This window comes from Polypterus senegalus, chromosome 15 (assembly GCF_016835505.1).
Source record: "Polypterus senegalus isolate Bchr_013 chromosome 15, ASM1683550v1, whole genome shotgun sequence".
Classification (NCBI taxonomy): Eukaryota; Metazoa; Chordata; class Cladistia; order Polypteriformes; family Polypteridae; genus Polypterus; species Polypterus senegalus.
The window spans coordinates 119634494-119661124 of record NC_053168.1 but is presented as its reverse complement, the minus strand read 5'-3'; the positions used below and the strand labels follow the sequence as shown (position 1 = coordinate 119661124).

The 26631-nt window shown below is 39.1% G+C and overlaps 1 protein-coding gene across 1 annotated transcript in view; it reads right to left on the bottom strand.

Moving 5' to 3' along the window:
* cdkal1 (CDK5 regulatory subunit associated protein 1-like 1) overlaps positions 1-26631 on the bottom strand; it is an 821501-nt gene that overhangs the window by 416843 nt on the left and 378027 nt on the right. The window contains exon 10 of the mRNA XM_039736195.1: positions 6225-6370. Within this exon, the coding sequence (XP_039592129.1) occupies positions 6225-6370 (146 nt within the window). The remainder of the gene's footprint in view (positions 1-6224; positions 6371-26631) is intronic.

The following is a 26631-nucleotide window of genomic DNA, read 5'->3' as shown; positions in this document are numbered from 1 at the left end:
TTGCTGAATTTATTGTCATACTTCCACTTAATAGCATGACATGTATTACATGATAATAATAGATTTAGTATGGTTTAGAAAAATCTCTTACATTTATTCAAATTCAGATTACTCTCATTTTCATTTTCTTGGTACAGCTGTTTAATATATCACTTCTACATGTGGGTTCACACTAGGAATCCATTCCCGGACATTTTTCATTCCTGGGAATGAAACTGCTAGAATTCCCGGGAAACCGGGAACGGCCAAGCTCACATATATAGCGTGTAAAAGTGTAAAAATCGATCAAGAAATAACAGAGATATAGTTGAAAATACTTATGTGGCACAGTTTTTTGGCCCACGGTGTTGTGTATTGCCGATTAATTCAGTCAACAACAGACCAGCAGCAATCGTCAGTCTCCCGGCTCCCACTAAGACTGAGCACAGTGGACTGGGAGGACTCTGCACTCTGCAGCTCACGAATGCCAGGACGGGCAGACTTCATTGACGTCAGTCAGACAACAGCTTTTAACAGCAACTTGAAATTGCAATGCGTCAGTCTGTTGCTTCCGCGTTATCTGTGCCAAGAAACTTGCCATCACAGAATGATGACAAGAAACTGGATGCATCAGTAAAAGCTGAAATGGCGGTGTTTCAGAGAAACGGCAAGCATGGGCATTGTTTAGAACAAGTGTATCAGTCTCTGATGACTGTGCCGCCTACTTCAGTGAAGGCAGACCGTGCTTTCTCAGCGGCTGGCGTACTCTGCACGAAAGTGCGCTCTTGGCTGGACGATGTGCTTTCTATGCTCTTATTACCGCAACTAACTAGATCAGGGGTGCCCAATACATCGATCGCGATTGACCGGTAGATCAGAAAGGTTATGCAGGTAGATCGCGTTGCATTGAGCAGTGAGTGTGTATGCCTGATGAGCCCAGAATTAGGGTGAAACGCATGTCACGTATTCTTTGCATTATATGAGAGATAAAACTATGCAATATATTTTTATATATATACATATATATATATATATATATATATATATATATATATATATATATATATATATACACATACATATATACACAGTAATCCCTCGATATTTCGCGCGCTTTGACTTTCGCGGTTTCGCTCTATCGATTTTTATATGAAAGCATAACTAAATATATACGCTGGATTTTTGCTGCTTAGCGGGTTCTGCGGACAATGTGTCTTTTACTTCCTGTACATGCTTCCTCAGTTGGTTTGCCCAGTTGATTTCATACAAGGGGCGCTATTGGCGGATGACTGAGAAGCTAACCAATCAGAGCACGCAGTTAAGTTCCTGTGTGCTGAATGCAGTGTTAACCAGGAAGTCTCGTCTTGCTCATTCAGCATCAACGTGTTTCGCTGTGTAAAGAGTTGTGCTCTTTTGTGTTTATCTTTGTGCATAGTCAAGCCCTTCATTATGGCTCCAAAGCGATCTGCTACTGCTTTCGGGGGCGTGCCCCAGTGCAAGCGGAAGATGTTAATGATTGCGAAAAGGTAAGCGTTTTGGATTTGTTAAAGGCTATGATTCTTTTTATTTAAAAAGCAGGAAAGGAATATAAGATCTACGGCCGCAGTGTCCTTTTAACCAGGGTGCAAAACGAGTTGTAAGTGGATGTAATAAGGCAGTAGTCTGGATGGAATCTGCTTTAGGGATTTGGATTGAAGACTGCCAGAAGAAGAACAACGGCAGTGCTACACAATCGCATGAAGTGGCTCCTTTAAGGGCTGTAACGCTCTCCTTTGTTGTGCAGTAAAATAAAACTCATTGTTATCGGACAAGTCATTGTGTCATTGTTGGTGAGTAACCATAATTAATTTTCTACTTACAGTGCTTAGTACATGTACGTGCGTTTAGTGTCACTGTACACACATTTACTGTATACTATTTTTCTTGTATTGTACGTATTTATTGCTGGTGGCATGTCTATCGTATTGGCTGTAACATATGTTCTATCGGAGACACTCAATATCTTTAAAGTAATATTTAGGTTTTACTGTATATAAACAGTGTGTTTATATACATAATTTCAATGAATCTTACCTAATATCTAAGAGAATACAAAGGGATTATGCTGTATAATTCTGGGGAATATTTATAAACAGTGTGGGAGAGTTTATAAGGGATTAAAATATATAAAAAATAACCATAGAAACATATGGTTTCTACTTGTGATTTTCACCTATCGTGGGGGTCTGGAGCATAACCCCGCGATCGAGGAGGATTACTGTATGTATATATATATATATATATATATATATATATATACATATACATCATGTTTAATGTAGGCAGATCATTTCGACCTGGTCATTTTAAAAGTACAAGCCGAAAAAGTGTGGGCACCCCTGAAATAGATATATTTTTTTCTAATTTTGGTTCTGTACATTACCATAATGAATTTTAAATGAAACAACTCAGATGCAGTTGAAGTGCAGACTTTCAGCTTTAATTCAGTGGGTTGAACAAAAAGATTGCATAAAAAGGGAACTAAAGTATTTTTTAAACACAATCCCTTTATTTCAGGGGCTCAAAAGTAATTGGACAAATTAAATAACTGGAAATAAAATGTTCATTTCTAATACTTGGTTGAAAACCCTTTGCTGGCAATGACAGCCTGAAGTCTTGAACTCATGGACATCACCAGATGCTGGGTTTCCTCCTTTTTAATGCTCTGCCAGGCCTTTACTGCAGCGGCTTTCAGTTGCTGTGTTTGTGGGCCTTTCTGTCTGAAGTTTAGTCTTCAACAAGTGAAATGCCTGCTCAGTTGGGTTAAGATCAGGTGACTGACTTGGCCATTCAAGAATTTTCCACTTCTTTGCTTTAATAAACTCCTGGGTTGCTTTGGCTGTATGTTTTGTGTCATTGTCCATCTGTATCATGAAATGCCGCCCAATCAATTTGACTGCATTTAGCTGGATTTGAGCAGACAGTACGTCCCTGAACACCTAAGAATTCATTCGGTTGCTTCTGTCCTGTGTCACATCATCAATAAACACTAGTGTCCCAGTGCCACTGGCAGCCATGCACACCCAAGCCATCACACTGCCTCCACCGTGTTTTACAGATGATGTGGTATGCTTTGGATAATGAGCTGTTCCATGCCTTCTCCATACTTTTTTCTTGCCATCATTCTGGTAGAGGTTGATCTTGGTTTCATCTGTCCAAAGAATGTTTTTCCAGAACTGTGCTGGCTTTTTTAGATGTTCTTTAGCAAAGTCCAATCTAGCCTTTCTATTCTTGAGGCTTATGAGTGGCTTGCACCTTGCAGTGCACCCTCTGTATTTACTTTCATGCAGTCTTCTCTTTATGGTAGACTTGGATATCGATATGCCTACCCCTGGAGAGTTTTGTTCACTTGGTTGGCTATTGTGAAGGAGTTTCTCTTCACCATGGAAATGATTCTGCGATCATCCATCACTGTTGTCTTCAGTGGACATCCAGGTCTTTTTGCGTTGCTGAGTTCACCAGTGCTTGCTTTCTTTCTCAGGATGTACCAAACTGTAGATTTTGCCACTCGTCATATTGTAGCAATTTCTCGGATGGGTTTTTTCTGTTTTCAAAGCTTAAGGATGGCTTCTTTCACCTGCATGGAGAGCTCCTTTGACCGCATGTTGTCTGTTGACCGCAAAATCTTCCACATGCAAGCACCACACCTCAAATCAACTCCAGGCCTTTTATCTGCTTAATTGATAATGACATAACAACGGACTTGCCACACCTGCCCATGAAATAGCCTTTGAGTCAATTGTCCAATTACTTTTGAGCCCCTGAAATGAAGGGATTGTGTTAAAAAATGCTTTAGTTGCCTCACATTTTTATGCAATCTTTTTGTTCAACCCACTGAATTAAAGCTGAAAGTCTGCACTTCAACTGAATCTGAGTTGTTTCATTTAAAATTCATTGTGGTAATGTACAGAACCAAAATTAGAAAAAAGTTGTCTCTGTCCAAATATTTATGGACCGAACTGTAAGCTTTGTAGAAGAGGGGAATACATCCGAGAATCAAACTTGAGTGAAACAGCACTGCAACCTGCTAGGACATCATACATCCTTTGAACAATTTCTTTGTAAATTACAGTGGGTACGGAAAGTATTCAGACCCCCTTCAATTCTTCACTCTTTGTTATATTTCAGCCATTTGCTAAAATCATTTAAATTAATTTTTCCCTCATTAATGTACACACAGCACCCCATATTGACAGACAAAAAAAGAATTTTTGAAATTGTTGCAGATTTATTAAAAAAGAAAAACTGAAATATCACATGGTCCTAAGTATTCAGACCCTTTGCTCAGTATTTAGTAGAAGCACCCTTTTGAGCTAATACAGCCATGAGTCTTCTTGGGAAAGATGCAACAAGTTTTTCACACCTGGATTTGGGGATCCTCTGCCATTCCTCCTTGCAGATCCTCTCCAGTTCTGTCAGGTTGGATGGTAAACGTTGGTGGACAGCCATTTTAGGTCTCTCCAGAGATGCTCAATTGGGTTTAAGTCAAGGCTCTGGCTGGGCCATTCAAGAACAGTCACAGAGTTGTTGTGAAGCCACTGCTTCGTTATTTTAGCTGTGTGCTTAGGGTCATTGTCTTGTTGGAAGGTAAACCTTCGGCCCAGTCTGAGGTCCTTAGCACTCTGGAGAAGGTTTTTGTGCAGGATATCCCTGTACTTGGCCGCATTCATCTTTCCCTCGATTGCAACCAGTCGTCCTGTCCCTGCAGCTGAAAAACACCCCCACAGCATGATGCTGCCACTGCCATGCTTCACTGTGGGGATTGTATTGGACAAGTGATGAGCAGTGCCTGGTTGTCTCCACACATACCGCTTAGAATTAAGGCCAAAAGTTCTATCTTGGTCTCATCAGACCAGAGAATCTTATTTCTCACCATCTCAGAGTCCTTCAGGTGTCTTTTAGCAAACTCCATGCGGGCTGTCATGTGTCTTGCACTGAGGAGAGGCTTCCAACAGGCCACTCTGCCATAAAGCCCTGACTGGTGGAGGGCTGCAGTGATGGTTGACTTTCTACAACTTTCTCCCATCTCCTGACTGCATCTCTGGAGCTCAGCCAAAGTGATCTTTGGGTTCTTCTTTACCTCTCTCACCAAGGCTCTTCTCCCCCGGTAGCTCAGCTTGGCCGGACGGCCAGCTCTAGGAAGGGTTCTGGTCGTCCCAAACGTCTTCCATTTAAGGATTATGGAGGCCACTGTGCTCTTGGGAACCTTAAGTGCAGCAGAAATTTTTTGTAACCTTGGCCAGATCTGTGCCTTGCCACAATTCTGTCTCTGAGCTCTTCAGGCAGTTCCTTTGACCTCATGATTCTCATTTGCTCTGACATGCATTGTGAGCTGTAAGGTCTTATATAGACAGACAGGTGTGTGGCTTTCCTAATCAAGTCCAATCAGTATAATCAAACACAGCTGGACTCAAATGAAGGTGATCTCAAGGATGATCAGAAGAAATGGAAAGCACCGGAGTTAAATATATGAGTGTCACAGCAAAGGGTCTGAATACTTAGGACCATGATGTGATATTTCAGTATTTCTTTTTTAATAAATCTGCAACAATTTCAAAAATTATTTTTTTTTGTCTGTCAATATGTGGTGCTATGTGTACATTAATGGGGAAAAAAAATGAATTTAAATGATTTTAGCAAATAGCTGCAATATAACAGATAGTGAAAAATTGAAGGGGGTCTAAATACTTTCCGTACCCACTGTATATGGCAACTTTCACAACATGCAATGTAATCAGACACTTAAAGTTAGAAGACCAACATCAACCTTGTACTTCTTACAATCACAAACACACACACAAGGTGTGGTGATAGGAACATTTTGGTGGTTCTCAAACTTTTGATTCCCCTGATAAAATTAAACTGGCAAATTTGCCTATAAAGCAATTTTTAGAGAGGTTGGGCAGAGTCCATGACTTAGTCATCTAAAGCAACCAAAATCTCAAGAAAAGGAATGATTCAAGAAGATTCAGTTAACATATTTCAAAAGAAGCTTCAATTGCTCTTTAACTCATCATTTAAACCTCAATGCAAGCGGACAGGCTACAAGAAAAACAACTGCATGACAGGTGACAAGAAATAGGGCAGAATGGCCACATCAAGGGTGACAGTCTGCCTCTTGTCTTTAGAAATAAATGCTTTTCATCACTCAGACTGAGAAGCTAACAACCAGGAGAACGCAAGCTAGAAAATAAAAGGACACTTACTTCTCCTTTAAAAAATCTACGACCCGTCTGAAATCTGCAGCACAGTACTCCCTCTTCATGGCCATGAGAACGCTGTCAGATGCTGACTGTACAGGTACATGAAGGAAGGAGTATACTCGGGGATGATTGAGAATCTTCGCCATTTCCTATAAAAGTAAGAAAACATCGCCATAAAAATGTAATCGAAGGTAGACTGCACAAGTCAAAAGTAAGGCATACAATTGAAGTCAACTAAGGATATCCTCTATTTCCTGAAAGACAAAGAGAACATTGGTTGCCATTGTCCGAGAGAAACCTCAAGGTGTCCCATCCCAAAATTCTCTGTTCTGGTGTCATACTGTACCCCTGTCAGGTCCAGTTATACACTGCGCATTATTCTGAGGCTCACAATTATGTTACTGCATATAAAGTTAAGTCATCTTCAAGTAATGAAGCCATTTGCTCAGCACTGAAGAACAACAGATAGCCATGATATTTGGAGAGTGGTATAGTCTATTCTTGCATTTTTGCCTTCAGAGTTGTCGCCATGCTCTGTGTCTGCACTTGGTGAGATGCACTGTGCAAGAACAAAGCATTTTCGACTATTGTATTGTATTTCTGAGATGAAATGATAACAGATTGGCCATCTGGCTCTTTGAAGATGATTACTAGTGTTCTGTTGTGTGTATTGTATTAACCCCATTTTTGACACCCAATGCACGCCCAGCCGGCCTGGAAGGGGGTTCTCTCTCTACATTGCTTTTCCCAAGATTTCCTACATTAAATCCTACAAGGATTCTTTATTGTATTCATGGGAGTCAAGGTTGGAGGACTGACAAAAACAAGACCTCTTAAAGCTCATTGAGGCATTCCTTGCGTGATTTTGGGGTATACAAGACATAAATTGTTGTTGCTGTTGTTGAGTGCATGAGGAAGAGACACAGATACTCTATTACCACCATGAAAAATAACCTGCTAAAGGATATTTAAACAAAAAAATTTAATTAGTGGACCAAGAGAAAGGAGTTGGTAATACATCATGCTATGTGTATGTTTCAAGTAACAGTCAGGTCAGGCCAAGTACACTGATTTCTTTTTGATCATTTGAGGTGTAAAGCATAAACGCCACTTTCGACTGAGCCTGCCCATAACACCCGGCCTCAACCACATCAAATCCATTCACATCGCATTTCAATTGCCAGTAGACTGCAGTAGGTGCCCTGTATGCGGTTTCCATCACAGTCTGAAGAATTGACTGCAGTATAAAGTAAGGAGAGGTAAAAGTGGAAAACGGTTACATTCATTCAACCATGCCTTAACTCACTCAGGGAGCCACCTCTGGCAATGCTTTGGAAAGAGATCTGTAAATTAATGTGGAGGAAATTCAGTACTCTACAATGTAGAGGGGCCGGCCACAGGAAAATCACATTTTAGACTGTACATATCAAAAGGAAGTCAATGGAACACTGTAGTAAAGGCAATAGTGCTGCCGTTTTGTAAGACTGACTATCCTTAAGAAAATTAAAGGGGGAATCTTTATATAATGCAGCAGCTTTTAATCTCAGTCCTAGGTTTCCTTGTGACTGCTGGCTTCCATGCCTACAAGTTTCTTTATCATAAATCAGCATTTGCAGTTAATGGATAATGTCATTATATTATAAGACGATGCATTCCAGTCCATGTACGTGATATTTCCAGATGGGGTAAATGAAACAGTTCTTTGAAAATCAGAATTACTTGAGAAATATACTCATTTTTTCCTCATTTGTATTTCTTTTTGTATATGATATTCAAAAAGCTTTGTTATGAATCACAAGGAACCAATCAACCAAACTTGCTATGTAAACTTATTTTTTATTTTTAACGATGTGCTCTAAAGACCCCTGCTAGTGACGCAGTACTTTTTAGGCATACTCGTGCTCATTTCTGTGTTTTTCTGAGTAACTCTGCAATTTACAAAATATGAAACACATTTACACACAAATACAGAATAAGCTGGGGCATTACTTTTTCTATATCACTGAGTTAAAGCTGCTGCCTCTCTGCTCCCGAGTTTGAATTTATTTGACCTCCTCATGTCTTATTGCAAAAATCACACTATATGAATCTGAGTCAGACTGCATGTCACAGGACAAGTGCAGTTGATAAATCCCATTGAACTGGTGCGAGAGTATATATAACTAAGAATTATGGGTAATGGTGGATTTTACTAATTCTCCGCACAGTTTCAAATTTCCTACTGCACTGTGAGGTTAAAACATTTTGGTAGCCAATCAATGTGGACAACACCAGATTAAGAATTAGTTGACCACACAAATAAAAACAAGGTAGTAGCCACTGCTGCCCATTAGATTGTTACAAGGTAGGTACATGAATAGAGCAATGGACGGATACATTAAAGACCATTAGAAAAAGTGCACTATATAACAGAAAGATAGATCTTTAGTTGTTCCTTGAGTACATTTGAATTAGTACTTATGGTTGTCAAATCAACCACAAATAGAAGGCCCACACCTAGATCATTGCACGTTAACCTAATATATTGTATTTGAGATTGTAGCTAGTCACAGAACACTATGACTGAGTTACTGGGGATGGCACAATGTACGACTGCCGATTAGCAGCATGCACCATGGCTGTGTCTGTGCTCTAGGATAGCAGAGTGCTCTGTCTAGGAAACATTACCATATTTTAGCCCAATTACACTAGTATAACCCCGGGCTCCCAATGACTGGGAAATGGATAAGTAGATTGGAAGAAGAATGGGTGAAATGAGAAGAAAATATCAATATTAATTAAAGCTAACACTGCAATTACAGATCCTGTATAAAATGAGAAAATGCTGTCATCTAATCATTTTAAATCTGACTATTCATTCGGTTTTGCCCAATGATAACTTTTCACCCCACAAATCCCTGTGGTGCCACCGAGTATAAGGCCTTGTTCACACGGGCATTAAGTTTTTGGATAAACGAACTTGCTCTGAACGTCCTAGACGTTTATGTTGCATTTGTGGTGGCGATCGATTGGCGTCTACACGGCGTTCGTTTGTCTCAGTCTAGCGAGCCTGCAGCCCAAATTGTAGTTTGTGTGTTAACCTGTGGAGGCAGTGTCGGGAACTGGATATGAAAGCCCTTGTCGTTTTATTTGAGGTGCCTCCTTTCAATATGGACCATTTTGCTATGTTAGATATTAATCTTCTTGTTTTAAAATAATCGTCATACAGCGGCGTAGGGAGAGAAAAATCGCCGCCGCTACTGGGTTCATCCTCTGACTGCACTGCGTGTCCGGGTTAAGGGAAGTTTTTGTGCTTTATGAAGAAATTGCGAAAATTTCCATGCAAGTTTTTTAATTACTGTCGGATGTCGGTTTCCACTTTTGATTGTCTGCTGCAGCTGGTGCAATGCCACATTGCACGCCGATCAACCAATATGCGACTTGGTGTTAGCCCCGAAGAGAGACTACTTGTCACTTTGAGGTAATAAGAAAACAGTAGTCCAGTGTGCGCTTACACCGGTGTTATGCACTGAAATGCCACCCGCTCCCAGGCGTAAAATAAGCGCGCAGAAAGCGAACTAGAAGCGGTTTCCTTGCGTTCGTTGGGTTTTGAGCGGCAAGAAAAGCTGCATGCAACGTTTTTGATGCCGTATAAGCGCGCAGCGGACAAGCGCCGTCGTCACCAAAGCCCGTGTGAACACTCTCATTGACTCCTACGTGTAGAAAACACTCGGCGCTTGATCCGCTCACACGGACGCCTTCTGAGAAAAAAAAACGCTCGATTTTAACGCCCGTGTGAACAAGGCCTAAAAGACAAGCACACTGAAGTACAAACTTTTCCTGGCTCACCTAATAAAGGTCAGCAAAAAACTCTGGGACATAAATCATCTATTTTAATTGTAAAAAGCACTTCATCATTTTATTGGCTTTAATATAGAATTATGAAATGGATTATTATGAGAAGGAATAAAATAGTTTGTGGAGATGGCAAAACATGTGCTAGAACCAGATCCAGGTGACCTCCATGGATTATAATTAGGACAGCAGCATTTCGGCCTCAAGTGAACACTTTTTATTAGTAAAGTCTGTTCAAATTTGAAGAAGCTTCTTTACTGTTCTCAAGATGGGAAGCTGGAAATAACTATGACTTTATAGCTTTTACACAAATTAATTTGCTATTAATGGTTTAAGCAACCTGTCCAGGGCAAAGTTTGATCTGAAAAGACCCAAGCAACTGAGAGACTGAAATTGGCAATTAAAAAAAAACAAAAAACAGGTGAATCGATAAATAGAATACTACTCATCGTGACAGGCTGACTGACCATAACGGCCTCCTGATCCGATATCCTTCACTTATACTTCATCATAAACAAATAGCCTGTAAAAATGCAATGCCTATAAGTTAATTGGCCAAAGCAAAAATTACATCCACACGCCACATGAATCACACCATTTGATCTGAAAACAAGTGGTAAATAGTACTTAATAACTGGATATGGAACTACTTGGGATGTTGCTCAATAAAGACCATATAAAACAAGTTGACATGCGGCAAGCTGAGACATAAAGTTGCCAGCAAGGAGCGACGTGATGGACCTATTGTTTCACAAATACAACCCTTAAAGACTTATTTGCATCAAAGTCCCACTGAAAATAACATGGTCATTTTTTACACCATATCAAAACAGATCTTAAACAGTCTCAGGGTTTTCATGAACAGTCGTTTCAGACAGAGACAGCAAACATAAGGAATGGACAAGCTGATTAACTGACATTCACGAAAGGTCTCACAGTAAGGAGATCTTGCAGAGAGAGAGAAAACATGCAAAGCAGACTGCTGTATTACTGCACAATCAAAAAAAGTCTAAAGAGTTGAACAGACTGGTTCCACCCCAGCACCTACTAGTGTGGCTCTTGGGCTCATTGGACATTGTTTATGTGGTCTTCTCAACAGTGGCATGCTTTCTGTTTCTTCAAAGATTCCATTTATTACTGTTCAACTACTTTAAAAAGTAGCTTGAGAACAATAAAGGCACGTCAGCTTTGATCACAACTGCACAACAATAACTAAGTAGCAAATGCATGCAACATAGAGCGCGGTTGGCAAACAGCGTAATACTGTAGAGCTTATCCACACTATAAGGAGAAAACACCACTTTCATTAAATAAATACACTTCTAGCAGGTGCACAAAATTGCCAATGAATTGCACGGACTAGTTGAAAAATAAATAACTTCTAAGAAGCAATACGTGATGTTAATCTCTAGCAGACTCTAACACTAAGAAGCAACAAGAGTTTATTTTGCTCCTCTAATAATATAACAGCAGTTTTGACAAGAGAAGACAATTCAGCCCAACACAGTTCATCAAACTCTATTGCCCTGCTTTTTACAAAATAACAGGTTGAAACTTGAAGTTCACCGAAGTACTAACCTCTAACATGTTAGTAATCTATTCCATGTACAGTGGAACCTCGGGTCACGACCACAATTCATTCCAAAACTCTGGTCGCAACCCGATTTGGTCGTGACCTAAAGTAATTTCTCCCATAGGATTGTATGTAAATACAATAAATCTGTTCCAGACTGTACGAGCTGTATGTAAATATATATATATATTAATGAAGATTTTTAAGCACAAAAAGAGTTAATTATACCATTGAATGCACAGCGTAATAGTAAACTAAATGTAAAAACATTGAACAACACTGAGAAAACCTTGAACAACAGAGAAAACTAACATTGCAAGAGTTCACACTATAGCCTTACGAACCGCTATCTGTAAACACTTTTTTTAATGAGTTTTAACCAAAGGGAAAAAAATTAACATTTCAAAAATCCGTAATTTTTTCAAAAACTAACCATAAACAACCAAGTAAACTAACCTTGCATGAGTCGAGTTCTGGCATAAAGGAAGTGAGGAGGAATTGGGTGGAGAGGAGATTACAGTTTTGAGGTAAAGTCTGTGAAGATTCGGGTTCGCTGCATGCACCCATCTCGCTTCCGGGAGCCTTCAAACCCGTCACCATCGGTAATGTTACCGATGAGCATGACAGTAACGCACTACAATGGAGCAATCAGATGGTGCAAAAAGTGCCAAGTGCTTTTATTAAAATCAACAAAACAACAATCGAAAACAAAGTCCAAATTAAATAAAGTGCAGTGCGTTCAGAATCCTTCAATAAATAAATGATCCCATAAAAACAGAAGTGGATGTTAAAATCCAATTGAAAAAAGTTTTCATTAAATACGACAATAAAACAATGCTCGAAGCAGTCTCTTTAAAAACAAGCCCGTTGCATTCTTTAACTGCCTTCTCGCACTCTCTCTCTCGCTGCACAGGGACAGACTGAACATGTGCGGAAATCATCGACATATACAAACCGGAAGGGAAACCTACTTGTTCGTCACCCGAGTGTGTGGTTGTGAACAGATGCAAAAGTTTGGCCAACTTTTTGGCCGTAACCCGATTTTTTATATGGTCCGAGACATTCGTGACCCCAGGTTCCACTGTATCTATGTTTCTCTAATGATCGCTTAACCATAATCGAGTTTTATCTTTGCATCTGTATTCAAATTATAGTTATAAGCTATAAGGATAGATTTGAGTGCCTGCCTTAAATTAACCAGCTTTTTAAGAGCAAGATACTGAAAAAATGAAAAATAAAATCCAACAAAAATAAGTAGTGCTCAGAATAACCAGCAAAATGTACAAAGAAATTAAAAAGAAGACTTTCTGACACAAATCTAAAAATCTGACAGAATACTGTGATTCTGAACCCCTTTAAAGAATAAACTTCATGTCAGCCCATAAAAATAATGAAACTCAACAGCAATACAAATAATAATCAGGGCCTACATTTTGTTTTTGACAGAGACTTACCCACTTGTAGCAACAAATCAAACTTTACATACACTTTCTTTTTATTTACTTTGTTTTGGAAAAAATATGATCATCATAGACTAGTTGATCTATATGCTTAACACTAAAATCCCTGAAACCTAGGAAAAAAACTCATAATCCCGGGCTACCTTAAATTCCTTCGCACCTCTCCTCATCAGCATCTTTTGTTTTGCAAATGTGTTGATCAGCACAAGTAGCAAGCAGCCTGCTATCCCATCCCACACCGACGTAGCTGAAGTCAGTCGCAAAATTCTCAGAGCTCAAGTGTGTTTATCTGAGTGTCAGGTGCCTGGAGTTTATAGGGTAATATACAGTATATCGTTATTTGGAATACATATATTTTATGTGTGTTCTGTGTATACAACAATTTATGCAAATTTAGGATGACAGGAAATACGAGGCAAGAAATGCTGAACACATACCTAAAACAAACGTTTTCCATGTTAAACTAATAATGACGTGAGGTGTACAATGTGTGAAGACTTTAGTCCAAATATCAAATAAACACATGCTCTTTTATTCGAGAATATAACTAAAGAAAAAAAAAATTCAATTTACATGATTCTGTTAATGAGTTAAAAACCCAAGCACAAATGTAAATCGGCAGAAAGTTGATAGTGGATCTTGGATGGTGCAGAGGGTAAGAAATGCTGTCTTATAACCAAAAGGTTCTGGGTTTGAATCCAGGCACTCTGCGTTTTGAGTAGTGAGCTGCTATTATTATTACTGTAATATAATAAAAACATACATTTGATTTGAGTCTGCAACATTTGGTGTAGATTTTGGCTACTTCTAATAGTTAGTGCTTCTTTTTTATTATTCAGTTTTATTGTGTCAGTGACGTTCACATGGTACAAACTTACCTCTCCCTCTCTGAGTTGATGCCGTTTATTTCCATTCTTTGCACAAGAGCAGCAAAATCAACAGTTGGTGCTGTGGCTGATGCCTGCTCAGAACTATTTGGTGTACTGGCAATCAAAGATATGATGTCATATGACCTCTATCAGCCTATCATGCAGCATTTGTGCTTTCACAACAAAGACACCCGTGCAGAACATGTGAAAAACAACAGATTTGGTGTGATCTCTGACATCTGGCAACATTTTCTTGAGAGCTGTGTTTTGAGTTATAACCCAGGGCAAAGACTTTCCAAGTCTGTGGTCATAAAGCTTATGGAGGCGTTTCTGGACAAAGGCAGAACCGTAACAAGCATCTTCACAGCGCTTTCAATGGCAAATAGACTGCTGCACCGCAACAAAATTCTGCTTCACTCATTATAAACTTCACGTCATTATTTGTATAACATGGAAAAAGTTTGCTTTATGTATGTGTTCAGCATTTCCTGCCTCACATTTCCTGTAATCTTGCACTTACACAGATTGTTTAAGACACAGAACACACATTAAATGTATGTATTCCAAATAACAATATATTATTATACTTTATCAGGCACCTCACACCCAGAAAAACACATTTGAGCTGAGAATTTTGCAACTGACTTCAACTCCGTTTTTGGGAGATGGAGTGGGGGTTTGATGGGGTAGCAGGCTGCTTTCTGCTTGGGCTGATTGATACATTTGCAAAATAAAAGACGCTGATGGAGAGGTTCTAGTGTTAAAATCAATAGATACAAATTCAAAATGAAAGCATTATTATATTCAGACCACTGTAATTAGGAAATAATAGTATTATTCAGGATACGTCATTTTCCGTATCTAAATTATAAAAAAAAAACTATAAAAGTTGCATTTGTGTCAACATCAGCACAAACGGTGTATCATTTTCGAGTGTTTGAAATGTTTTTATTGCATGGTCGAATTTTTTTTATTTGTATTTCCCAACTATCCTGTTGAGTCTTTGATGACATCATAACAAACTGGTGAGGAAGGCAGGCTCTACTGTAGGCACGAAGCTGGACAGTTTGACATCCGTGGCAGAGCGACGGGCACTGAGCAGGCTCCTGTCAATCATGGAGAATCCACTGCATCCAATGAACAGGATCATCTCCAGACAGACGAGCAGCTTCAGCGACAGACTGCTGTCACCGTCCTGCTCCACTGACAGACTGAGGAGATCGTTCCTCCCCCACACTATGCAACTCTTCAATTCCACCCGGGGGAGTAAACATTGTGGCAAGTGGCTGGGGTTGGTACCCAGCCGGGACGCCCAGAAGGACCAGAGGAGGGCTTACGCCTGCTCCTATAGGGGCCCGTAGTCACCGCCAGGGGACGCCCCAATGCCTGAGGAGCCCTGGCCCTCAGCACTTCCACCACACCCGAAAGTACTGGGGTGGGGAAGAAGACCAGGGACACCCGAAGTGCTGGCGGAAGCTAATTGGGAGGCACCTGGAGTGTGTATAAAAGAGACCGCCTCCCTCCATTCGATGGCTGGAGTCGGGTGTGCAGAGGACGAAGTCAAGGAGGGGAGGAGTGGAGGCGGCCTAAAGAAAGGGAGGCATTGTGAGACCTGGACTTTGGGGGAGTTGTGTGTGCTTCACTTTACTGTATTGTACAGAGTGTAAATAAACATGTGTGGTGATTCAAACGATGTCTGCCTGTCCGTGTCTGGGCCACAACGTTAACAATACACAAGATTATTAACTGTTATACCGGTCTCGCACTCTCCACCTTGCACTGCATTTTTAATCACTCTTTAATTAATACTGTTTTTATCAGTATGCTGCTGCTGGAGTAAGTGAATTTCCCACTGGGGATTAATAAAGCATCTATCTATCTATCTATTTTTCACCCAATGTGGGCATTGCAGTAGTTGTAATGGATGCCTCTCCATAGTGGTACTGCTAAAATGCACTTGTTAATTTAATGATGGAGTAGATGCCATATTATTTAAGAGGGTTGCAGAAATTAATAAATAATAAATTAATACTCCCACTAAACAATGTCTGCATATTCAAACTTTTACCAATCAAAGAAACAAAAAAATAACACGTTTAACCCAGGAGTCATTCTTGTTCATCGCAAACATACATTTCACAGCAGGTTTGTCAACAAGAAAGCACCAAGGTTATGCTTGTATCTGTAAAATGCTGGATAATAACAATTATCAAAAAATAACATTTAACGGAAAAGGCTAATAAAATACATTTTCAAAAGTCTTACACTATTAATGCTTTAATTTTCTGTGTCTGCCCTGATTATTATTATTTTGTTTTTTTGATTTGTCCCCACTTTAAGACTTCATTTGTTAAACCAAACTTTCCTACTAAAAGTAAATTCATGATTTCACAATTTCTGTATAATCTCTGTTGTGTTTTTTCATCTTCATGGTGTGTATTGCTATTTTGCATATATAGGCTTTAACATAACTAATCTCATCCAACTGTTGTTGTAACACAAGTAAAGCATTTACTTTAAATTTCCACTCTTATTGCCCTCTTATTTCTCTCACAATATGTACTGCCAAACCAGCCACTTGATGAAGCTCTTTAGAAGCTTCTGTTTAGGGCAGATTGTCATTTACACCCAAGAATAGTGTCTGCTAATTGTAACTCTAAAAGAAAAGCATTTAGAAGCAATTAAGGAAGCAAAGTGTTAACAAGAAAGAACATTCTTAAAATTAAAATAAAATTACCAGTAATTAAGAGCATAAACCCTATACATTTTCTTTGTCTGCAAGAGTGGTTAGACAACATTTTCTAAGGCTCCATATTTGAGTTAATCACACACTGAAGCCTTAACAGATTCAACAAAATTAGAAAGGAATAAAGGAGTCCTAAAAAACAGGGATAAACTAAAAGTTGAAACTGGAATTTGAAATGCATCTTTAGTCCTGACACCCACAGGAGTCCCAGGACCAGGTTTGGGTACCACTGGCCCAAATGAAGGCTTATTAGCACCTTTCCAGGATGCAACTGTGAAGGAGCAGCATGAGTAAAGAAAAGCAAATTACGGCAGGAAGGCCTGAGCTGAGCCACCTACTACTGAAAATGATGGAACCTTCTCCATTATTGAAAGTCCTACTGTGAAAAGCTTAGATTGGTAGACTAGCAGCTAAAGGGTAAAAAAATAAAAAATAATGAAGTCCTCTACTTTCAAAAGAATCATTGAAGGTGCACAGGAGCAAGTAGGCCCCTAATAATCAACACTCACACATTTCATGTACAAAGCTAAAAGTATAACGACGAGAAAAAAAAACCAACATGAAGGCTCACCTCAGAATGTACTGCATGTGATTATCAGAAAAGGAAAAATTAGATATCGATTGGCTTCATTTAAAAGTCCACGAACAGCAGGCATTTGCTATCAGGAAACTGCCTGGACAATCTAACTGTTGATGCCACTGTCTAGATAAGTGGAAAAAAAGCTGAAGTGACAGCACTCGGTGGAAACTAAAGTACAAAAGCAGGAGTTCATCTTGCTCAGAGGCAATGTGGTCCCCTAGTGGCGTATAAACTACAACGGTATTAGTTCAATCGCACCAATGCGTCAGCACAAGCAAATCACTTGCAGTAACTGAAGAGGGCTCAAACTATACAAATTGTAGATACCACATGGGCTAGATGGGCATTGCAGCCAGGTGAGGCGATGGTTCCTTTCTCAGACAGAAGGCTTCTAGAAGGCAGACAGTCATCCCAACCAGGAAAGAGAGAGGAACCAGACCCGGAAGAGATAGCCAGAGCAGATGGACTTCCTATTCTCCCCAGACTAGCCAGATGGCAACAGCCACCCATGAAGGCACCCATTCAGGAACCAGCAGGGAATGCTGGGAAGATGTAGTCCAGCAATACAGCCCTGCTGAATACCATGGGTGCCGCAAGCGGGTGCTGTAGGGACATCCGCTCTCCAATTTATGGGACTTCCGTGTGACCTGGAAGTACTTCCATCGGGCAATCACCCTGGCACCGGAAGTACTCCCAGGTCCGTAATAAAAGGGGCCACACTACTTTATCCAGGCAAGTTGGAGCTGGGAGGACATAGAGCAACACTCAACTGGAGGAGGGCAACGCGGTGGTGGGAGGAATTGTAAAGAGGCATTGTGTCTGGTGGAGAGAGACAACCTGTCTTTGTGCTTGTATTACTTTGTGGAGGAATTGTTGAATGAACCATCCTTTATTTGAACCCGAGTCTCTTTGTGTGAACGTGTTTGGGGCTCACTGAATGTTAAAAAAAAAAAAATTGTACTGTGTAACTATAAGAATCAACAGATAAACCCATTAGCTAGGTAAAAGCAATGTATAGAACATTAGAAATATGAAGGACAGCACACAAATTTAGCTAATAAAAGGAGTCAGCGTTTGAATGCTAATATACAGTCTTTTTGTAAGAAGTTTATATTTTAATTTTTATGCCTTATAGAGTAATTTGGTGTTCATATAAAAAGCTGTGTTTGGTGAATCATAGCAACAGTCTAACACAGCGGTGGAGGAGTAACGATTTGTGATGGGCATTAGAACACCTCATAATCATTATATTCACAATGAACTCCTCATTACACTAGATTATTCTTCAGGAAAATGAATGTCCATCATTCCAAAAGGTAAAATTTCATCAACACTTTACCATGGAACAGCAAAATGATCCTATGCCACTATTACAGAATGGCTAAAAAGCAAAATCCATACCCAAACCTCAGAAGGATCTATGGTGGTGACCAGAGTAGGGCCATCAAATTGGAATCAAACATCAGTGAACTGAAGCAGTGTGGGCCAAAATGCCTCTAAGTATGACGGAAGAGAAGGATGCAGTAAGTGTATAAAGAAACTTTACTTTGAGCTACTACAGTACAAATGTGGCTTAACAAGGTACTGGATCATGACATGTACTTTTTTGTTTGTTTAACACAGTGCTCATGCACATTTCTTATTTTTGTATGAATAAATAATGACAAAGCAAGATCTGTTTTGAGCTGGATGTCACTCAATGCAAGGCATTATTTTAGGAGATGAGAACTATAGATTTAACAGTTGTGATCTGGTATATGAAACCATAAAATTGAAAAGCATGTACTTACAGTACTTTTTCATATGAATGTATATATTGGTGAAAGAATAACATAATGTGGTATATGTTGCTTTAATAAAGCTATTGGAATTTAAATATGACTGTTAGTTCAATCTCAACATTGATTCACTTCATGATCAAGACTGAGTCACCTATACTGCAGTGAACCTGGAAAAAAATGTAGCATTATGATTTGTAAGTGTCTTTCAAACTCCATTTCTGCTAAATCAATAAATAAACACACAAATAGATGAGATAGCATTTTCAGTGCAGAGGCTGAAGGACGTCACGTCCACATAGAAATAAGGAGATCTCCTGTTAAACGTTACCCACTCACCCGCCTCAATGTCTAAGTGGCACCTGCTTTTCTTGAGTTGGTTCAACCATGGTAACCATCCAGCATATTGTCCAGCAGAGCCTTTTCTTTACAAAATATTCAATTCTTTAGTAGGCACACACTCAGCAACTCCAAGCAGGTGCTTATTTATAGATTTGTCGTCCTTGCCATTTTCTTTATTAAGGCTGCAGCCGGCTTTCAGAAGTCTCTCCTATTAACAACTGCTAATGATTGCCTAATGCATTTCCATTCACCTTTAGGGCTCCCAAAGGAAAGAGGGGTAGCAGCAGCTGGACAGTGTAAATAGAGAGCCACAAAGCTAAAGGCAGAGAGTTTGATCACACTCTTTGGCAGCCATAGGCCACCTACTGTGCTTTGTACTATCTGAAAGCAAGTGGAAGAAAAAAGGCAGGGACAAACACACAACGACAGAAGACAGAAACGCTTGTGGAGAGAGAGAAGAGGAAGAACATGAGGGCTGTTTTACAAAGAAAGAAAAGCTGGTGACATTTCAAATTCACACATGCTCAAAACTGGGGGTAGGGGAGAGCTGTGATCGACAGGATGTGTTTCACAATTTTGCTTTTACTCTCCATATAGGATTGATCCTCTAGGGTGGTATCAGTGGACCAGCCATCATACAAAATAATAAGGTTAATTAACAGCAGCATGGCCAAAGTACAGATACAGGAACGAAGGGATAAATTACTAGAGGAAATAAAATAAGCGCTTACTAAAAAAAAATAATACTTTTTTTAAATAACTAGATTTAACTATCATTAAGAACTGATCAGTTGCTCTTTTTAACTGAACCTCCAACTCACCGTTTATGACTTCTTCGTATCAACAGTAACGTTTTACCACCCTTTTGTCTGGCTTTAAGCTCATTTTGGAACTTCGTCATCCTGGCACATAACTGACAGGAAGAGATGCAGCCATTTGGGTGCATGAATTAAATAAAAACTGAAATATGTTAACAAACAGACAGGCTACACACATAGCCGGCCTATCATGGTATGTACTGTAGATAAGGCCTAGACTTTAAAATACAAGGTTGCTGGTTCAAATCTCCTCCATCTTCCTTGTGTGTGACCCTGAGCAAATTAAACCATCCTCATATACTCCAAATATCTATACAAGCTGGTAAAATATTCTGACCTTGTAATAAGGCTTATTAGATAAAGAGCATCAGCTTAATACTTGATGAGAACACATTAGAGAATATGGCACTGAATTGCAAAGACCAAGACTGCCAGTTCATTCTCTCACCATTCACTCACTGGGCCAGCCTGTGACTCTCAAATTGATTTGTAAAAATACAAAAAAAGGTGACTTGTGTGCTTGAAGATATAACGTCAACATAAATATAGGTGTGCCATGCTTTACAAAGGGCAGAACTGCCATCTGATGATTAAAATCTAAATTACATGTATTTCCTTGTGAATCACAATCATATTAATATTATGTGTATAGTTACAGTAGATGCCTCAAAAAATAATTTCACTCATAACACAGGAGATATTCTGGAAGATGTGACATGACATCTTCAATAGCATTATAATGTAAATAAAAATCCAGGCTGCAATGATTGAGACCCCACTGAGTATGAAAAAGGGTTAGGAACCAAGGAGCAGTCCAGTGGTCCCTGAACATCTTGAGAAAACTCCAATATGCCCAAGGGTTGCTGAATGGCCACAGGACCTCTTAGGATGTCACTTTGACGCCAGAGAAATGATTCAAGAAGTAACTCAAGGCTGAGTGTAAATGGCTTCTGGTAACAAAACAAACCAAGAGCCAGGAGAACTAAAATCAGCCCAGCATTTGTGAGAAGGGTTTGGTTGTACTGGACAATGGTTTATTTTATAGGAGAGATCGCAGCAGGACAAAATAACAAAAAAACTCCATAAGGAATAGTAGAAAGCAGGTAGCCTTAGACTACTTAACACAGAGAAACTTGTCCATGCTTTTATCACATCCCGCATAGACTATTATAACTCACTGCTGGCAGGTGCCCCTTCTAATCTTATATCACAGCTCCAGCTTATTCAAAACTCAGCTGCAAGAGTCCTGACTCGAACCAGCAGCAGCGAGCACATCACACCCATCCTGCTCCGTCTTCACTGGCTCCCTGTGTCTTACAGAATCGAATATAAAATCCTACTAATAACCTACAAAGCCTTAAATAACCTCGCGCCAAATTATATCAGTGACCTTCTCCATCACTATGTGCCTGCCCGTCCACTAAGGTCCTCTGATTCTGGCAATCTTGTTGTGCCCCACACTAATCTACACTCCATGGCATAAACTCCAATAATCTAATTAAAATCACTATTTTAGAGGAACAATGTATTAAAACTATAAAAACAGATCACAGATTAAACAAAAATACACACAGAGCGCGCTAATAATAATAATTTAGTTCCTATTCCAAATAACAATAACGCACATAGTACTCATCTCCGCACCTCCGAAACATTAAATATGGCACTATTAAATGTTAGAGCTTTAACTAACAAAACGTTTTTTTATCAACGATCTTATTAGTGATAAAAAAATAGATCTTATTGCACTAAATGAAACATGGCTGAATTCAGATGCCGCGACAGTTTTAATCGAATCTGCGCCTCCGGATTACAGTTTTACTCATGCAAACCGCCAGGGAAAAAGGGGGGGCGGATTGGCTAACATTTACTCGAGCCGATTAAAATGTAAAGATGTCAGTTTTGGTAAGTTCAAGTCCTTTGAGTATCTCGCCGTTGTTATTCATGGAGATTCTCAAGTTCTAGTACTATCCGTGTATAGACCTCCTAAATATAACGCGTCGTTTTTTGAGGAATTCTCTGACTTAATGTCAATTTTAATTACTAACTATGACACACTCCTAATAGTTGGCGACTTTAATTTTCATATAGATAATCAGTGTGATCTAAAAGTAAAAGAATTTATGAACCTCCTGGATTCTTTTGATTTGAGACAACTCATAAATCAGCCTACACATAAAGCAGGTCATACATTAGACTTAGTGATTACTAAAGGACTGAAAGTTGATATAAAACAGATCATTGATATTGGTCTATCAGACCATTTTCTTCTACTTTTTAATATAGAAATAATGATAAAAACACTCATGAGAAGCATATTGTTAAAAACGCTTCTTTGATTCGCAGCAGCTTTAAAACTTACAAACATTTTAAGCAATCAGTCCGTTTATAGTGCCAGCTATAATAGCGAGGACAATGTAAATAGTAAGGTGGAAAGATTTAATTCTAAAGTGAGAGCTGCTGTTGACATAGTTGCACCTGAAAAGACAGTGAAAAAATCTTCTAGCATTGGTATACCATGGAAGACCCAAAGAGTGTCTGATTTAAAGAGAACATGCCGTAGAGCTGAGCGTCAATGGAGGAAGACTAAACTTACTATCCACCACGAAATATTAAAAGTCAAAATAACAGAATACAATAACACTGTCCGTCTTGAGAGACGCTGCTATTTCTCAAGATTATAAATAACAATGCTAGTAATCCTAGAGTCTTATTTTCAACAATTGATCGCCTACTAAACCCAGGTAGCTCAAAGGAATGCCTCCTAAGTGCTTCCAGTGAAACCTGTGAGGCTGTCGCTGTATTTTCAATCAAAAATTAATGATATTAGAAATAACATAGTATATCTCCCCAACACTAAGGATCCCCTAAACCCCAACATCCTGTTATAAACAAATTAAACTCTTTCACTAGGATAGATTTACCTGATTTACAAAAAATAATATCTCAATTAAAACCCTCCACCTCCGTCCTTGACCCGATACCAACAAGGTTTTTCAAAGAAGTATCAGGCGTGCTAATTGATAATGTTCTTGACATAGTAAATTCGTCACTAGATACTGGGGTCTTCCCAGACTGTCTTAAGACTGCTGTAGTTAAACCCCTACTTAAGAAACATAATCTTGACCCTCAGCTCTTGAAAATTTTAGACCCATCTCTAACCTGCCTTCTTAAGTAAAGTTCTAGAGAAGGCAGTCATTATGCAGTTAAATGACCACCTAAATAAACATGCTATTCTTGATAAATTTCAGTCAGGTTTTAGAACAAATCACAGCACAGAAACTGCACTCGTTAAAGTAGTAAATGACTTGCGGGTAAATGCAGACAGAGGCCATTTATCTGTTCTCATCCTCTTAGATCTGAGTGCTGCATTTGACACCATTGATCACAACATTCTTAGAAATCGCCTTAGTCAATGGGTGGGCCTCTCTGGCAGTGTCTTAAATTGGTTTGAATCCTACCTGACAGGGAGAAAATATTTTGTTAGTTGTGGGAATTACAACTCGAAGACACATGATATCCAATATGGTGTTCCACAAGGCTCTATCCTGGGTCCGCTGTTATTCTCAATCTACATGCTTCCGTTAGGTCAGATTATCTCAGGGCACAACGTGAGCTACCACAGCTATGCTGATGACACACAGCTGTACTTATCAATAGCACCTGATGACCCTGATTCTATTGATTCACTAACACAATGTCTGACTAGTATCTCAGAATGGATGAATAGTAATTTTCTCAAGTTAAATAAAGAAAACTGAAATTTTAGTGATCAGCAATAATGGATACAATGAGGCTATTAGAAATAAACTGGATACATTAGGATTAAAAGTCAAGACGGAGGTAAAAAGCTTAGGGGTGATTGTTGACTGTAATCTGAATTTTAAATCACATATTAATCAGATCATTAGGACAGCATTTTTCACTTAAGAAACATAAGTAAAGTTAGACCTCTTATATCACTGAAAGATGCTGAGAAATTAGTTCACGTTTGTTTTCAGTCGACTAGATTACTGTAATGCACTCCTCTCAGGACTACCCAAAAAGATATAAATCGTTTGCAACTAGTGCAGAATGCAGCTGCTAGAATCCTAACTAGGAAAAGAAAATCAGAACACATCACACCAGTTTTATGTCACTACACTGGTTACCTGTGTCATTCAGAATTGACTTTAAAATTCTGCTTATGGTTTATAAAGCCTTAAATAATCTCCCCATCTTATATATCGGAATGTCTGACACCTTATATTCCAAATCGTAACCTCAGATCCTCAAATGAGTGTCTCCTTAGAATTCCAAGAACAAAACTTAAAAGAAGTGGTGAGGCGGCCTTCTGCTGTTATGCACCTAAAATCTGGAATAGCCTGCCAATAGGAATTCGCCAGGCTGATACAGTAGAGCACTTTAAAACACTGCTGAAAACACATTACTTTAACATGGCCTTTTATAACTTCATTTTAATCGTAATTTAACTTAATCCTGATACTCTGTATGTTCAATTCATCATAACAACTATTCATGGTGGCTCTAAAATCGGTACTGACCCCTACTCTCTTTTCTGTTTCTTTTTCCGGTTTCTTTGTGGTGGTGGCCTGCGCCACCTCCACCTACTCAAAGCTTCATGATGCTCCAACAATGATGGACGGATTAAAAGGAAGAAGTCTACGTGACCATCATCATCATCAAGCCCTTCCGTGAGAACCCTAAATCCAAAGAGGACTGTTTCATTTATGTTAGGTAGAATGCCCAGAGGGACTGGGCGGTATCATGGTCTGGAATCCCTACAGATTTTATTTTTTCTCCAGCCGTCTGGAGTTTTTGTTTTTCTGTCCCCCCTGGCCATTGAACCTTACTCTTATTCGATGTTAATGTTGATTTATTTTTTTTATAATTATGTCTTTCATTTTTCTATTCTTTAATATGTAAAGCACTTTGAGCTACTGTTTGTATGAAAATGTGCTATATAAATAAATGTTGTTGTTGTTGATGGGTGACCGGGCCTTCAGCTGTATAGCGCCCAGACTCTGGAATGACCTACCAAAATTAATTAGGTCAGCTGACTCCATTAATTCTTTTAAAAAACAAGTTAAAACTTTTAACTTTTAGCTCTACTTGACTTCATTCCCCTTCTCTCAGTTTACCTCTCTGTCAAGATGCTCATGCAACCTGTATGTGTGTGTGCTAGGCCACCAATTCTGTTGTCTGTTAGGCTTTTCTCTGAATTTACTGTCTTAATCTTCTTTATTTATTTATTTGCTTTGTACTACACTATATATTGTATACCCTGCCGTTCTTTCTTATATTCTGTAAGTGCCTTGAGCATGGGAAAGGCGCTATATAAACAAAATGTATTATTATTATTATTAGGCATACCCTGTACAAGCCTGAGCCCAATACACAAAAACAATTTCAAAAGAAACATAAGAATGCACCCCGTTGTTAGAGTTTCCTCATGAAATAAATCTTGATCAGCAGTAGAAAAATAATCAAGAATAATAAAAATAAATTATTTTCCAAGAATTTGTTGATTACAATTAACGCCCATTGTTGAAATCCCCCCTGCTAGGCTCGTCTGGCTCACTTGTAATGCGCCACATGGGGTTAGACATTAGGAGATAAAAATTAAGGGAATTAATTAGTTTTAAGAATACCATCTGATTAGTTATGGAGATAAATCATGACTACTTGTGGGACCTGCAAAATATCCAAATAAATTAAGAACATGTTGCATCTGGCACTGAATTATCTGGAAGACTTTTCCTGCAGTCAAAATTTAAATGGCTACGGTAGAGAGAGACTGGGGGGTCGACTGCGTTCCAACAATCTCCAAAAGAATCCTGCTGTGATGAAACTGACTTGCTGAGAAAAAAGAAAACACATATCTCATCTCACAGGTTTCATGGTCCTGCTCCTACTCAAATGATTTTCTGAACTCCTTCTGTTCAACGCTTACAAAACATCTGGGAAATAAAAGGAAACAAATGGCTGAATTTCAAGGATCTCCCAAATCAGTGCCGGTGTCCAATCAACATTATAAAATGAAAATTCTAAAAGATGATGCCAACCTTCTGTCTTCTGTATTGAAGAGGCAGTACATATTGATATGTCTCCACCTCACAGATCCTCATCACCTCATGACATGAGAGAACTACTGCTGGAATATCCATATGATAAGTAATCATTATCAGTTTACTGTAAATTAGAAAGACAAGGAGGAAGCACAGTGACACAGATGTTAGTGCTACAGTCTCACAGCTCCAGAGTCCATAAATCGAATGCAAGCCCAGTAACTGTCTGTGTTCAGCCTTCTCATGTCTGCATGGGATTTTCACCAGGCTTCTTTGCATATCCAAAAAACATGCCTCCAAGTCAATTAGCTACTCTAAAAATGGCTCTATATGAACGAGTGT